This window comes from Lynx canadensis, chromosome A3 (genome assembly GCF_007474595.2).
Source record: "Lynx canadensis isolate LIC74 chromosome A3, mLynCan4.pri.v2, whole genome shotgun sequence".
In the NCBI taxonomy this organism is placed as follows: Eukaryota; Metazoa; Chordata; class Mammalia; order Carnivora; family Felidae; genus Lynx; species Lynx canadensis.
The window spans coordinates 112746299-112763505 of NC_044305.1; the positions used below are offsets into that span (position 1 = coordinate 112746299).

The following is a 17207-nucleotide window of genomic DNA, read 5'->3' on the forward strand; positions in this document are numbered from 1 at the left end:
CAAACAGTCCCTCAAATTGCAGGGGCAATGATGGAGGCATCAAATGCTGGTGAAAGAAAGTTGGAAGTAGCTGAGGGTATTTGGGTAAATGAGAACAGAATGACAGGAAGGGGAAAAGGGCAATTCTGGGGGAATCTCCCCCATAAGCCAATGCCAGGTAGAGCTCAGTGTCTGCTAAATTGATCCTACCTGCCAGAGGGCTGTTTTCATTGACTTCAGTTGATTCTTGGGCAACTGTAGAATATTCTGGGAAGAGAAAAGGGCCTTCTAGTGCTAACTCTCTACTCTCTCTCAATCACTTACCTCAACTAATTTCCTTATGTGCTTGTTGATGACTGTGGGGTCTGGCTTTGGCATCACTCCTGATGCCCACTCCAGGGGCACCACAGGCTTGGTGGGTGTTGTCGGGGAGGTAGGCTGCTGACAGGGGGGAAAAACACACTTTTCAACTTTATCTTAGACCTTAAGTAATCAGGGGACACTGAGAAAGACATACACATTTTTATGTTAATAACACAGTAAAAACTTACATATGTATCACTTAAATGTTCTGAAAACAAACATCTTTTGTCAATAGAATCTAATCTATAACTAAATACATATTTGGAGAGTGTATTTTGTTTAGCAGTAGTCTAGATTCCATTTTTTTAAGTGGGAAAAAGATACTGTTCTCTCATCCCACTCAAAAATTCTATCCAAGTTCCCCAAATATTACTAAAACATCCTTAAAACCTATATAATAATCCATACAGCTTTTTGTATAATGCAAAATATATAAAACACCTGTTATCTAGTTCTTTAATACCTGGTGTTGATAATAAACTAGTAGATGTTTGCAGTAAATGGGCCCATGTGAATGGCCAAGTTTATGTTCTCATGCTGGCATCTCTTTCAATATGCTTAATCGCTTCTCACTATTTGGCTAATTAGATCTTTCTAGCCTCTTTTGTGAACTTGCTTCCTCCATATGTTTTCCCACTTTCCTGCAAGACATTTTCACTAAATAATGTGGCCAAGATGGTAGCAATAATGCATAACGTGTTTACACAACACAGAGGCAAAACACAATCCTATCGGGAGACAAGCCAAGAGTGCAATGTACTTTATTCCTCTCCCCAGGACCTTCATTAAATGTAAATATTTTTGCTGGTGCATACATGCAAATCTGTTTTAACAGGTGTTTATTTGATACTAAATTGGGGACAAACATGTTTGCAAGAGTGACTGTACTAGATTTAAACCCTTTGCAATGTTTTGAGGTGGGTGTTGCTGGTATCCCTTGGGCTACCAACAGGACCAAAAAGTACTTGCCATCTGGATATGATCACCAACACATAGGCTCACTCACACATCATGACTCTTTCTATCAAGCTTTTCATTTTGTTCATCTGATGAAGGATAAAGCCACTGTTCCCAAACTGTATAACGAGGTGTCCATCCAGAACGCTGCAGTGGACTCTCAGGGATACCAAAAGATATTTCAAACTCCCAAGGGAAATACAGCAGTACTCAGTATTTGTTAGACACCATGTAAACTACCAGCTTGAAATAGTTTACAGTTCACCCGTTAGATCATGCTGTATTTCTTTCAATGGTATCAAATATTTCCAAAGCAAAAAAAAAAAAAATCAATGTGGAACAAGAAAAAAGGTAGCCATATTCAATCTGATGACAAAATTTAAGATATTGTTTCATGCCCAACAGGCACACACATCCATTAGTAAGTAATTGTGGTTTTTAAAGAATTAAAATATTTTTTTTATTTTTTTAATGTTTATTTATTCTTGAGACAGTGAGGAAGAGACAGAGTGCAAGAAGGGGAGGGGCAGAGAGAGACACATACACACAGAATCTGAAGCAGGCACCAGGCTCTGAGCTGTCAGCACAGAGCCCAATGCGGGGCTCCAACTCACAAACTATGAGATCATGACCTGAGCCAAAGTCAGCCACTTAACTGACTGAGCCACCCAGGTGCCCCTAAAATATTATTTTGATTTCAACATATGTGTATTGTTTTTTAAAGTGTGTTCTAAGTCATTAGAACATTAATATATATTAAGCTGTTTGGACCTAACTATTCTATACGTGGAATTGTGAGGTATTTCTTTTGACCTAGAGGTAGAGTGAAAAAACTGAGACACCAAATAAAACACAAAGAACCAGTGAGACACGAGCGTGCCCTGTGAAGAGAAAAAGGTTCATGGTGGGACTTTGGTGAGGTCCACCAGCACCAATGGTAAGCACACTGAAGTTACAGGCTCTTGGTACCATCACCCTGACAGGAGCTTGTTCTCCAGTGGCAGCATGTGTCAAACCTAAGCGCAAAACAAGGTGACAAGCCACTTAAGATAAGACACAGTAAGGGATTGGGAAATGTGTTTTCATAGATTCATAGGATTTTAGCACTTGGAAGGGACTTTGAAAGATTCTGCTTTACAAAAGATAAAAAGATTTTTCTGTGTTTGATGGAAACATCTTCTGAAATTGGCCAAAATCTATCCTGAAAACAAATGTAAAAGGCACAACTCAGGCAAGTGTGCCCTGTTCTTACCATGTTCCCATATAAGAGGTGGCAGGAAAAGGACAGGCAACCTCACGCAGTAGAAAAGCCTAGGCATTGGGGCACTTGGGTGTCTCAGTCAGTTAGGCATCCAACTCTTGATTTTGGCTCAGGTCATGATCTTACGGCTCATGAGATTGAACTCCACGTTGGGCTCTGCACTGACAGTGTGGACCCTGCTTGGGATTCTCTGTCTTACTCTCTCTCTCTGCCCCTCCCCCACTTGCACACGCACGTGCGTTCTCTCTCTCTCTCTCTCTCTCTCTCTCTCTCTCTCTTTCAAAATAAATAGATACACATTTAAAAGAAAAAAGCACAGGTGTTGAAGACAGACAGGCCTGAAGCCAAATCCCAGTTCTTCCACCTACTGGCTATTAGTGCTCCGTGTGAGACACCTATGCTCACCAGACTCAGTTTCCTTAACAGAGTTAATGAGATAACATGGATATGATGACCCACCAGGTGCCCAACAACCAACTGGTAGCAATTAAAGTGCCCTGCTCCAGGTAAAGGAAGGTGTGGGCAGGTGGAAAGGCCATGGGCACACACATAGCTTGCCACATCATGCTCAGCCTCTTCACAACAAAGCAAAGGAATGAGGAGCTCACAAGTTGCTTTTTGCCAGTAACTTTACCTTTCTCTCTAGCTCTTACTCATGCTAACTTTGCAGAGGCTAGCCTTCATGCCTCCATTTACCTCTGCTGTATCTTCCCACATGGGTCTGTTCTTCAGTGTCCCCAGGAGATGGGCCTCTGGTAGGGGAGCTGAAAATGCTGATGGAGCCACCACACTCACAATTTTAAGAACAGACATTACCAGGTCAACTAACTCAGACTCAAGTGCACACCCTCCCTGTACCAGAGAACAGCCCTGCCTCTTTGGGGCTGATGCTGCAGAGTCAGAATACAGGGACAGATTGAAGGTCCAAGTCACTGGCAACATCCCACAGAGTTCAACTGGTAAGGAGGTAAGTCATGAGACCTTTATCAGAAACCTGATCTGAGGATACGAGTCCAAGAGGCAAGTACAGACATGTTTTCCTTGAACATGCAAACCTCATCCTCGCTGCAAATTTCAAATTTACCCAGGTATTCTTTTATGAGTGCAAAACAGATCTAAGATACAGTCCGCTCACTAAAACTAAGAATCAGTGTACATTCAGTAATGCAATTTCCTCAATCTTATCATATAATGTTTCTTTGCTAAGAGTCAGCCGTTAATTGAGACACTATCCAATGTGATACTGAAATTCTGAGTTGAGTCGATCATTAGCAGAGAAATTTGTGAATTATGATCAGGGTATTTAAAATTGATTAAACTTCATCTTATGCTGAATGGGATTTTATGTTGAAGAATCTAAAATGCTGTTTCACATTAAGATGCATTCTCTTTTGTTGAGGGGGAGGACCTATAGGTAGGCAGGCTCTCAGAGGAGACACAACACATAGATGATAACAAGAAAACAGAGTAATTGGAAATAATGGTCTTCTTTGTTAGCCTCTGATGAAGAAATCATACTCAAACTGTCAGAGCTAAGCTGTTCCACTGGCAAAATGGAATACAGATTTTTTAAATTCTTCAGTCTTCAGATCACAAAGCATCACTGTAATAGCCAATTACTGTAAATGACAATCAATGGTGTTTGGCACTGATCCTTAGAAAAAATCCACCTACCGATTTAGAATTTCTAGGCTCCAGCACCAGTGACAATTTGTAAATATCATCTTCTGTGTGATAGAGGTCCAGAGAGAGCTACAATAAATTAGAAAGGATAAATGATGATGTTGGATCACATTTACTTATTTATTTACATTGCTGAAATATTTTCAAACCAAATGTTGAAGCTCAGTGTCTAATAATTTGAGAGAATGCAGAACATTAAAAAGATAGCATGCAGAGGCAGAACATGAAATTTTAAAACCAAACACTTTAGCATGGTCATCAGCATCCTATGTGCTATATCAGATGTGTTTATATCAACAAAAGGCAACATATTTGAGCTATGAAGTAAGACGCCCCCACTCTCAATGCTACAGGAATTGCTCAGAGAGGCAGCATATAAAGCATGAAGGAAGGTTCTGGAGTCAGTTGGGCCTGAGTTCAAGTCCTAAGCCTGCCACTGGTTAGCCTGGCACCTTGAGCCAGTTATATCTTCTCTGACACTCATTTGCCACATCTGTAAAATGGAAATTATCATAAAAATCCCTACTGAATTGAATTTTGATCAAGATCAAATGGAATACTTCATGTAAAGTACTACACACACAACCTGGTACACAGTAAATGCCAAGAAATGTTATTTGGTGTTGTTGATGTTACTATTATTATGACAGCTGTTACTACTAATATTATTATTATGTGTGTGGGGGGGGAGGGAGGTCACTGAAAACAGAAATGATCAGGACAGAGTCACAGAGGACCTTGTGAACTAGGACCTAACTGGGACTATTCGGACAGAGAAAGAAGGAGAGAAAGATCAGGACAGGCAGGGACCACAACTTAGACCAAGATTGGAGTGCATGAATGAAATCAGTAAAAACTAAAATGCATGGTCCCATTCATCTAAAATAGAAGGCATGAGACTCAAAATCAGCCTGGATGAGTCTCACCCACACCCTTTAATGTTAAGATACCAGATGAATCATGCCATTTCATCAGCAGTGAACATAACCAGTTGCCCTGTCCTTTCTTCGACCATTGGGGATGAAAAATTCTATTTAACATATTGGGCCTAAAAATAAAAACTTAATGTGTATGGGTGTAGAGTAAGGGGAAGCACAAGAAGGATGAAGTGGGAGAAAACTCAGAGGCAAAAGATGTCTTTCAAGGATTTATCTTGCTTTCATTTTTTTTTGAGAGAGAGAGAGAGAGAGAGAGAGAGAGGCAGGTGAGGGAGAGAAAGGATCTTAAGCAGACTCCAAGCCCAGCACCAAGCCTGATGCAGAGTTCCATTTCATGAACCATGAGATCATGACCTGAGCTGAACTCAAGAGTTGGACACTTCACCAACTGAGCTACCCAGACACCCCTACAACATTTAAATTAAGGATTGCACACATCAGGTCATATACTGCTTTATCTAGACTTTGTCACCTAAAGATTTTTTCTAAACATAGTGAAATTGACTTGACTATAAAACTGCCCCATCATCATATCAGATCTTGAAAATCCTACCCACAAAGAACAGACACTATACCCATCTTCCATTAAACAGTCATTCCTACCTCCAGGCAGGAGAGGAACCATCCTCTAGTGCTTTTACAAACAAATGCCTTTACAAGGCAGCTCATTATATAAAAGAATGAAGTGAAATGCATGAAAAAGATCTTTTGGTAGAAACACTGGTATAACAATGTCTTATTTGCCAAAACCGTCTTCGCAGATGTAATCACCTTGGGACCTTTCCTCTGAGCTCAACAATAATAAAAATGTGTGATAAGTAGAATATGACACTGGATCTCTGGGTTAGGGAGGTGACAGGGAGACGTGGGGTCCCTGATGAATGGGAGACAGCCACTGCTCTGGTACAGCCAATTTTTGTCAGCTTGACAATTGACATATCTTCTCATTTGTCAAGAGAAGCCAGAAATCTGGAGTTTTACATGAAATATCTCAATTTTTAAATCCTGGCAACCAACATAAAATTTTTATGATTCTGTGTAGGCCAAATAAAACACATCTTGCCAATGGCAGTTGCCTGCTATTTTATAAATTCCACGATGGAAAACTCTACCGGCTTCTAAGCCTCACAGAAGCAGGCAGTGCATCCATTGCCATCTTTTCTGCCTCTATAATCCCAGCCACAGTTTGCTGCCTTGCATTGTGAACATTCCATAGGGAGAAAATCAAGTCACTGTTTCCTCTGGATTCCTTGTTATCAGGAGTTGATCTGGACTTCGATGAGCATGCCCCTGTCCTACTGATTCGGCCTTTAATAATGAATGTCAGTGGTGCCTGCTGGAAAAGGGATGACAACAGTGCCAGAACATCTGACCAGAAATCCAAATAAACCACACACTGAGTAGGGGAGATGCTCTCTCAAAAGACACAGAACATCCGTGGTAGTTTCATACATCAGATGGACAGATACCAGATCCTATGATGGAAATGTCTTCTCCAAATGTTTGCCCTTAATTTATTAGTGGTGATTTGATCCTGAGCAAGTTATTAGCCTTTGTGGGACTCAGTCTTTTGGTCTTTAAAATGGGAGGCATAAATAATAGCTCCTTCCCAGGACTTCTGTGAAGATTAAATGAGCTAACATGCATTCAGTGGGGTTTGTGTAGCGGGCCATAGAGATGGGCATTGCATGGTTGGCTTCCAGTCAAATGCCACTGTGCTCATCAGTGAATGTATTACTCCTGCCATCTTCTGCTTTCCCAGCCATGATCCTACCTACATGCATTCTCTCATCTCCTCTGGATTTTACAGCCCTGTGCAGAGCAACATGTTTTACTTCCTCCACAATATTTTTTTAAATAATTAGAGGTAACTTGTCAATGGAATCTCAAGAATGCTTGCTTGTGTCTAACATATTTTGAGCTTGGAGAATGGTCTGAATCACTGTTTCATGTTGCTGCATTTACACCCAAGCCTATCAGCAAAGATGGTTGTGGATTTAGTCTGCACATTAAGACCTATGTCGCCCTGACTAGAGAACTGTAAAATAAAACACACTTGGTCATCAAACTATCCTATTGACCATTTTTGCAATTCTTCGTCTTCTTCTTCTTCTTCTTTTTTTTGAAACTGTAAAAATACAGGGGGCTTTCCAGTTATTTGCATATACTCAGAATGGTAAAAGTAACTGATAGATCTAAAAATACTATGAAAAGAATCAGATGATTTCGTATACCATAAAGTAAGAAGCATCAGCTTTTAAAGCTTCTGGTTCCAGGATTAGGATCACAGTGGAAAATGCCTTCTCTAGATTGTCCCTGAAAAGAGGAACAATCCAAAATCCACGTGTTTAGTGCTGGGGTCTCCCTTCCTTCATGTGCCCAGGGCTGTTCAGGGGCTAAATTTACAATGATAAAAATGGCACACAGAGTCTCTGACTCATAGATTTTGTTCTGTAATTAATTGCTTCTTTAGCCACCCATGAAGAGGGAAGGAGAGATTACTTAATTTTTACAGATGCAAAACAAAATATATATAAAATAAATAAAATAGATGTAAAATAAATCAAACAGAGTAAATGCCCATCACTGAGAGACAGAGAGAGAGAGAGAGAGAGAGAGAGAGATACCCCCATCCCAAGCTGGGATTCAGAAGTTCTCCCTTTGCAAGCCTTTTGTCCTTTAGAAGTCTGTTTCTTCCTTTGTAAAATACAAAGGGACAGGGGTGATGTTACACTCTCTGCCCTTCCCAGGGTCCCTCACAGGGTGTCTGTGTATATGAAATATATGTGAAAATGCTATGAAAAATGCAATCAGTTATTACAGAAAGTCCCAAGGTTGCTATGCAGCCTACCACATGGAGCAGACATTCCGTAATTGCTGATTTATTTAAGAGCTCTCATTTTCCATCTTTCAGGGCTCTCAATCATGTATTGGCTTTCTCACCTGGAGCCATGTTTAGAGGCAAATAATCACTTCAGGTAAAAACCTGACCTAGAATCTTGGGGAAAAATGAATGGAGAAATGCTGCACTTATGGATGCCCTCACAGCTTCTGTCAGTCAAATGGTTCTAATCCTAACACATATCTGCTTCATGAGATGGCCACTGGGCTCTAGTGAACACCTGATGGGAATCTCCTTTGTCTGCATTGAAGAGATTAATCTACTTGTGGCCAGGAAGAATGAATGTATATTCCTGGGCAATGAACCTTCTTGTTGGTTGTAGGGAAGGAGGAGGGGTCTTGGCTTTAAATAGAAACTGACTTGATCGATGTCCATATGTGGGACTGTGCTATCTGAGGAGCCACTGGGCTGGAACCACAGTATCAGATTGACACCAGGCTCCTTATTCTCAAGGGGCCACCAGTCTTTATATCTAGAATCACAGAAGTTTAGAGCTGGAAGAGATCTCACAAATGAGCACAAAATCCCTTATGAAAAGACCAAGGGCAGGTCTAGCTAACAAGGAGACAAAACTAAGTAACTGCACACACAGAGCTAAAAGCTTGATCTCCTGCCCAGGATTCTTGCCACTGTACTACACTAGATAACATTGTTGTCCTAAATACAGTGCTTGGTGGCTTCCATATTTTCTTTTAATACCCGAGAGGGGTTGGGGCGGGGATTGATTGTGTTGTCATCCTTTTTCTTTTTTCTTTCCTTCCCAGGCAGAAAAAAATATATATTTCTTAGCCTTTATTTCTAGGGTTCAAATTTTCCATTTGCACCCAAAAATTTCATTCAAAATCTTTTGATACTTCTCTAAATATCTGTCATTATGTTGCTTCATTCATAACTCAAAATTAATTCCCCTACTCCATCATCATCTTTTGTCGGGATGAGAAAATGCCCAAGCGTAGGCACCTGCTCTATGACACTCTCCTCCACGTAGTGAAGGTAGCCTGGACACAGACAGGTGGAACTTCAGCTGATCTGCAGACATCACCTGTGCCTGTGGCTTTGCTGTCTGATTGGGGCTGCAACTCTGGTCACTTATTCGTGGAAACAGATTTACATGGCAAATGATTCATAAACGCAGGTGCCTGGATTATTGAGAGGGTTTTTCCCCCCCAGTAGAGAATGTCTGTGTGTTTACTGTTTGTCATACAAACTCAGTCCCAAGAGATTTGTGTTTCTGTGTGTCGGCCACTTCTGCTTTATGCTAAGGTACAGCTGGTATTACTCCATGCACTTCAGGGGTTCTATGCCTTGGTAAACAATCATGTGTTCTAGGAACAGTGTGTGAGAAGGTCTAGGAACTGCTCCTATGCCAGTGCAGTGGTCCCAGAGGATTTAGGCCCTCAGAGCTTCAGAAGGAAATTGTTTTCATTTTCCATGGCCACGAATGGAAAAGAGTCAATTCAGTATTGCAGTCAAGTGTCTGAAGCTTCCGTATTATAAACCCAAACAGGGAAGTTGCTTCTCCATTTGTTAAACAAGGGTGAAAGAATTTGGTTATGCCTCTTCCCCCTGACAAGGCAGCCATCAATGGGGTAGGTTCTCTCCCATACACCTGTTGTGTCTAAAAGCGCCGGGACCTAGAGATCAGCCACGAATGACAAAAAATATGAATGCTAGTTGAATTTCATCTGTCTGACCCACAACATTCCTAAACACAGCATTCAGTTCATCTGTTGAGCTCCTACATATGCCAGGTATCATGAGAGGCAGTGGGGATATGGGATATATGTGGCAGGTAAACAGGAAAAAAAAAATCTAATACAAAATGATACCTCCCTATGGTTAAGAAAGTATAAAGGTCAAGAGCCACACATGAAGCAGACACTTACTGCTCTGGAGAGGAACAGAGAATGCTCCAGAAAGACAGAAGGTTTTGAATTTGAGCTAGTCACAGGGGTGGATAGGGAAGGGATTTTCCAAGAAAGTGCAAAGGCCAGGAAGCAGAAGGCAGCAGTTCGTGGTGGAAAGCCCAGTGTTCCTCAAAGGCAAGTGTGATGTAGCATCAGGTGATGACAACCCAGGATACATAGACAACAAGTCTAGAAGGGCCTCAAAGGCCAGGCTGGCAAGGGGAGGGTGGCAGTGTGGACAGGGAGATCATGGAGGAGGACCAGATATTATCCCAGGCTTCAGCTATGCTGTGCGGGAGGGCAAAGGGAAATGGATGAGGTGAGGCCACATAGGAGGTGGTGATGAGCTAGACTGGTGTGACGAAGGAGAGTGAGGGGCTGAGGGCGGAGGGCCTCTCCAAGAGCTCTAGGAGCAGAGCTATAGGGGTGGTACCTAGGCTCCTCAGGACAAAGGAAAATTTCTCTGCCCCATGATTATAGTCTCAGCTCATGCCGGATATGGGGCTGGGCTCCCCTCCCCTCACCCACCCTTTCAGATCCTGCCCCATCTACCAGCCCTGCATGCAACCTGGTGAATGACCTTCAAGGACTTTCCCGCATCCCCTGGGAAGTGAGAAGAGCTCTCAGCACAAACTCCTGTCCCCTCAACTCACCGTGAGCAGGTTGATCAAATCCATGTTGGGTTCTAAGTGGTGGGAGGCATTCTGCAGAGACACCAGTTCGCTGAGGGTAACGGAGAGCTGGTGCATTTTTACAATGTTAACTTTGTTGTCCTCCATCCAGTCTGGGAAAATGACATGGACTGCTATCAAGTCTTTCAAGTGGACGCCAAGGATGGGAATCTTGAAGCCCTCGCAGTCGGCAAAGGCTTTGCGGTAATTGCAGTAATTGCCATTGGAGGAGACCAGCTCTGTCATTTCGTTCCAGTTCTGGAACAGATGGAAAAGTAGGATTTTCAAACAGTCTTCCCTCCTACCCACCCCCCAGGCCCTGCCGTGTGTGGCTAGGAAATTCCTCAGCCACTGAGAGAAGTATCAATTGCACGAACACTGATGCAGGGAAATTATTAACCTAGAAAAAGAAAATTAGAAAAATGTCCTGGGCCTGGCTATATGAGCTAGGCAGTGTGTTCTATTCTACTGCAAAACAGAAACTGCCCACACCTCTGCCTACCTACTAGGGCTGGTAGGATGTTAAAAAGCACCAATCATCTAAAAGTATTTGGCAATTCATGGAAATACTACAGTCCACAAACATAAGCATGTATTGTATTAAAATACAGTATGTAGTATAGTACAGTTGTTGTTCTAAGAAAGTTGCATTCAAGATATTACTTAAAGGTTAACCTGGAATGGGATGGGGTAGGAAAAGCCACGCCGAGGTATGAGATAGCTGTGGTCTGGGACTCTGCCACTAACTAGACAGGTGACCTTTGGCAAGTAACTTCATTTTGAGGGGCCTCAGTTTCCTTTTTTTGTAAGAAAGAAGATTTCAAATAATTTTTGAAGATCCACTGGTGGTTCCAAGCCTCTAAGAGCCTCCACTGAATTCTGACTCATCACAATGTGTAAAATGTGTTTTGCTCTTTACTTGAAATTCAGTACGAAGCTCAAGGAAAATAAGACACTTACATAATGAACCCCAGTATGCTTAGAACGAGTGATATGTTTTAGGTCAGAGAGCAACGCTTCTTGGCTTACAACCTCCTGTTTACCGCTGGTTGCCTAAGAGTAACCAGACCTTCCTCAATTTTGATCAGTCTACAACTTTCTGAAAGCAGCCCTGTGACTCAGATGAACTGTCTCCATTCCTAGGCCCAAGTTTGGGTTCTGATTTACCGTCATTATAATTCCATCCCTCTTGTTTGTGATTGGTTCAAGAACACAGAGGTAAGCCAATCGGCACATTATATTCTTCTAGCAATTGTTATTGGTCCAGGGGTGAAAATGTGACCTGAGATGGTCCAATCTGCCTAAAAACAACGTCTTTCATTCCATGGGGGCAGGGCTGAAGGCGGAAGTTTTCCCTGTCTCCAACTTGCAGACAGCCCAATCAGGAGAAAGGCCGGTCTAAGGAAACAAATAACTGATACTGAAAGGTAGGCAGAACTACTGACCCAGAGCTCTAATCAGATTATGCCTGGAGTTGGCCCCGTTTTTTGTACTTCCAGGTATGTGAGATGACCCATTGCCTTACTGTCTAAGCAATTTCAAGATTTTTTAAAACTTATAGCTGAAAGTGTCCTTACTGATACAGCACACTACATGCTTACAAAGAAATCTTTTCCTAAAGATGAAATGTTCTTTTTCACTGACAAAGGAAAAATATTATTATTGTGGTCTGGAAACAAATATGACAGAAAAAGCTCAGTTTAAAAAGACAAAGATCATTGTTTTTTTAAAATTATATATATATATATATATATATATTTTTTTTTTTTTTTTTTTTTTTCCTGACAACTCAGCTATAAATCTGAGGGATTTCTAGACAAGGTCAACATCTCTCTCTTCCTTTGTATCTGTCCACTGTGTTTAACACAGTGCTATGAATAGAGCAGGTGTTCATTGACTTCATTTGAGGAGGGTAGGGTAGGAATGATTTGTCTTATTTGCCTTGTACGCCCTGTGTGTGTCACAGTGCATATGACATAGTTAGCACCAAGTGCATATTTGTGGAGTACTCACAACTGCAATATGTTAATGGTATTCTTGTTGGGACACTTGGTATTCTTAAAGGCCTTCTTATTGGGACACTTGCCACCACTTCCAACCTGTTTTTGTCAGTGGTGTGCCTATTCCCTTCCTATTTAATTCCCCATGTGTAACCAACCATTGTCTAGGAAGAGAACTTTCCCCTTCTGATAGGAGCATCCTATCCCTAAACAATTTACAAATGACTTTTGTACTCAGGATTGGAATTTAATCCACCATACCTTTGTAACTTCTGAAGAAAGATGAGAATGGGTCTCCTTGAGGCGTGAGATAGAACTATGACTAAGGCCTCCCACCACTGCCATCAGAGTGTTAAAATTTTTGAGCTGAAGGAGCTTCTGCAATAAAAAAAAATTACCATCAATACTTTGTAAGAATTTTTCAACTATTCCAGCCTCTCTAAAGTACAGGTGAATGCACTATTTTAATAACAAGGATCTAGGACAAATAATATCAATTTAACATGAAGCACAAATGCAATCCACCAGAAAAATATATCCATCATTTTACAGAAAGCATTACAACGAATGCTTCCAAGTACTGCCAATTGAAGGCAGTCTTCGTGCATGAGAGAAGTATGATGTTCACCACCAGATATTATGAATACTTTAATTGTCCTTTATGGTGTGAACCCCAAATTTCTTTGATGACTTTTCTCTAGAGGGAACAAACATGTAATCCTTTAAGAACCCCAGGCTAATGCCCAGACATACATACCTTGGCAACATTGATAAACTTTGTAATGACTTCTGCCCTTTGCTGGGGGGTTGGTTTGCTAAGAACCATCAACTGGACCCACTTAGAGATTCCATTAAATAAAGCAATAGATCTCTCCAAGGTTGGGTTATTCTCCAGGCAGCCATGGATGACATAGCTTTGGTAATCAGTGAACTAGTAAAGGAAGATTCAGAGACTCTGAATTATAATGGAGTCTTTGTAAAATCAGAAATTAGAACGTTGTGTGGAAGATGTGAGACGCTGTTTCATAACAACATAATGATTTCTTTCATTTCACATTTATGATGGTATCTTACACATTTGAATATACACGTATCCTTAACATATTATTTTGCTGTGTTTCACTCCGCCATACACAGATACATGCTTACACATCACAGTGTTGGACAGGGCGGGGAGGGACAAGAGTCTAAGTCACATTCCAGTGAATCTCAAATTTGCTGGATCATAAGATCCACCTGAGACATTTGCATTATAACATATTGGTTTCTGGGGACACTTCAGACCTAAAGGATCAATATCTCCAAAGGAAGAACCCAAGAGTCTTCATTTTTCACCCACTACTTGTGATTCCAACAGCCAGGCAAGTCTGAGATACAATGGCATACATTAAAGAAAAGGAAATGAATACAAATATAATGATTTCAAGTCAGAATAATTTTGTACAGTTTTTTAAGAAAAAAGAAGAAGAAAACAATAATTGAAGTAAGGCAGCTCCTTAGCAAAACAGACACCTTTTGGGGGAGTCAGCATGGATGCACCAAATACATGTGAGCCTTCTATCATGTAAACAATGCAGGGGGTTCCCTTTCAAGGCCTGCCAGGAAAGGATCATTAAGGTCCTCTCCAAGTAGGATTATTTTGTAAAAAGAATCAGTCTTTCAAAAATCCATACTTCTAACCTCATGTTCTTCTTTGCAAGTAATAATGTAATTAATTTCCTGGCACCTTGGAAAAGAAAGAGGAGTGATTGCCCCAGAGCTTGGTGAGACAAAGCCTGATCGTGAGCCATTAAGGAAATAGTCTCATAACAAGTAAATAGTGAGTAGGTGGCTAGGAAGAGACCACAGTCAAGAGGAAGAGAAAGGAGGTGGAGAAGGAACACTATTAAGACGGAGTAGGAAAGAAAAGTTTAATTCCAGCTCTCTATATCTGGAAATAAACAACCTGATGTGAGAGTCTCATCAAAGCCTACAATTCTTATTCTCAACCTATGCCCGTAATTAGGCATTTATACAAATCCCAACCTAAATAAATATGTCTTCCCTCAAATGGAGGGCCTAGCAAAACATGTTCACTTGGGAGAAGTCAATGGAGCTAAATAAACCTTGAATGGTTAAATCTCCACTGAGTATTTAGAAAATCATGCTTTAATCGTATGAAAGGAGACATTGAAAATAGCGACAGATATATAGCTCCTAAGCCATAAAATAAAGGCAGGATAATATTTATCTTTGGTTAAAAGGGATTGTTCCTGTGAATTAAGGGCACTTTTCCAGTGGAGCACAATGACAGAGGCTGCCAATATGAAAACGCAGCTCTTGGGAAAGTTGGCATGGTGGTTGTTATCCTTGGAAGAATAAATGTCAGTTTCTTACTGAGATCCTTCTAAAAGATTTATGCTCCAGAAAAGTGAGGTGCTCAGCCAATTCAATGGGCTCCAGATGGTCAAACAGCAGACAGGCTTTTCCCTTCTTGGATACTTTTTTCCTCTGTGTGACTCTTCTCATCCAGTCATAGGAAGGACTATAAAAGAAACAGTGAGTCTGGTCAATGTGCTGAAAGGCCATTTCACTCAATGGAAGTTATTAACCTACTGACTCTGTAACTCTTGGCCTGCTTCCAGGAGCTTGCGCAAAATACACGCCCTGTCCTTCATATTTGAAGAGAAAACCACTGACCCACTGCCAATAGAACATAAACTTTGAGTTGTTTTTCCAGACAGGGTGGGTTTGCACCGATCCATCCAGAATTTCTTACTTGCTCTTTCTTGTGACCAGTAAGGTTTGGATCACAGGGGAGAGGTCAGGGTTAGGTATATAAATTTGGCAGATTATCAATATATACGATGGTGATTGAAGGCACATGAAAACCACCTGAAGTTGGGTTCTTACACTTCAGCAACATATGGATTATCTGAAAAATTCGTTATAAAGACAGAGGACTGACCTCACTGCCAGAGATTCTGATTTACTAGGAATGAACCTGAATAATCTGTATTTTTTTTTTCAACGTTTATTTATTTTTGGGACAGAGAGAGACAGAGCATGAACGGGGGAGGGGCAGAGAGAGAGGGAGACACAGAATCGGAAGCAGGCTCCAGGCTCTGAGCCATCAGCTCAGAGTCTGACGCGGGGCTCGAACTCACGGACCGCGAGATCGTGACCTGGCTGAAGTCGGACGCCTAACCGACTGCGCCACCCAGGCGCCCCAATAATCTGTATTTTTAACAACATCCCTAATGATTCCTGGATCATGCACTGTTGATCAAGACTCTTAAAGAAGTATTCTAGGAAAATGGACCAGAGTATGAATGCCCAGGACACAAAAACATATATTTGCAAGACGGATAACCATACTTAGGGCCATTGCATAGTTTTCTCTGTACAAAGTTAACTAGTAGGTATAAAATGCAAATCTAATTAGCACTGAGTTCCTAGTAAATGAGCTAACCAGTTCATGGCAAAACAATGGTCAACATTTGTAAAGCCTCAGGCTGATCTCAGAAGCACATAGCACAGGGCTTCTCAAACTTGAATGTGCACATGTATCAGCTAGTGCTCTCTTATTAAAATGCAGTTTCCAATTCAGCAGGTTTAGGGTGGGGCCTGAGATTCTGAATTTCTACTGAGCTCCCATGTGATGCCAGTGCTACTGATCTACAGGCCACACTATGAGTGGCAAGGACTTAGGAGACAGGAATTAGACTTAGTAATTAAGTACTCAGCATCTATTACATGCCAAATGCTATCTTACTATGCATTTATTGTATGCTCATAGTAGCCCCATGACCAAGGTACTATCCCCATTTTATACATAAAGAAATTGAGGCTTGGAAAGATGAACTATGTCCAGTGGGGCTGTGCTTATTTTGCAGCAAGACTTTCTTCACAAGAGCACACCTTGATTCTGAAATAGTATGGACTGAGGTCAAGTGGGACCATCACTATTCCATCCCCTCATCATGACTCATCATGTTTGAAAGAAGCTTGTGCCACTCTTACATGCTGGATATGTCGATGAGGCTGATGTGTTTTTCATACCCTAGTTGGCTAGCTACTTCTCGGAATTCTTCAGTCATACGGATCAAACCAAGGTCCAAATTAAACTCTGCAGGAAACTTGAGAATCCAGTACCTGAAAGGCATCAAATATTTTTGACAATGAGAAGATTTCAAGCTAGACCTTTATGGAAATTATTGTATCATTTTACAGATTACATTTCACCATAAACCCAGGACCATACCCCAAATTAGCAATCTCCTATTCCCCTCCGTATGATACCAGCTCTCACTTTTTCCTCCTTCAATCAAGGACCCAAGTCTACCACTCCCTCTCTGAGTCTCTCTTTCTGACCCTAAGTCCTGAGTGTCTCTACTCTCATCTAAGTGCAGGAAACTCTTCTCCCAGTTCATGGCAACTACATGGGAAAGTATATGGTGGGGAAATAGGAAAGAAATGAATTTACTCTTTCCAACAGCTAGTTTCATTCCCTAATCACATTTGCTATGGCTTGACCTCTAAAAGAAAGATAAATTCAACTCCCAGG

At 41.3% G+C, this 17207-nt stretch overlaps 1 protein-coding gene across 7 annotated transcripts in view; it reads right to left on the reverse strand.

The window, feature by feature from the left end:
• The window catches only part of RASGRP3 (RAS guanyl releasing protein 3), a 136105-nt gene that overhangs the window by 20983 nt on the left and 97915 nt on the right, over nt 1-17207 (reverse strand). For 6 of the 7 annotated variants that reach the window (XM_030311325.2, XM_030311329.2, XM_030311324.2 and 3 more), the window contains 7 exons: nt 16664-16795; nt 15038-15185; nt 13419-13592; nt 12923-13039; nt 10644-10919; nt 4235-4312; nt 304-420 (listed from right to left, as the gene is read on the reverse strand). In XM_030311325.2, the coding sequence (XP_030167185.1) occupies nt 304-420; nt 4235-4312; nt 10644-10919; nt 12923-13039; nt 13419-13592; nt 15038-15185; nt 16664-16795 (1042 nt within the window). The remainder of the gene's footprint in view (nt 1-303; nt 421-4234; nt 4313-10643; nt 10920-12922; nt 13040-13418; nt 13593-15037; nt 15186-16663; nt 16796-17207) is intronic. The other variant, XM_030311331.1, reaches the window with a different exon arrangement.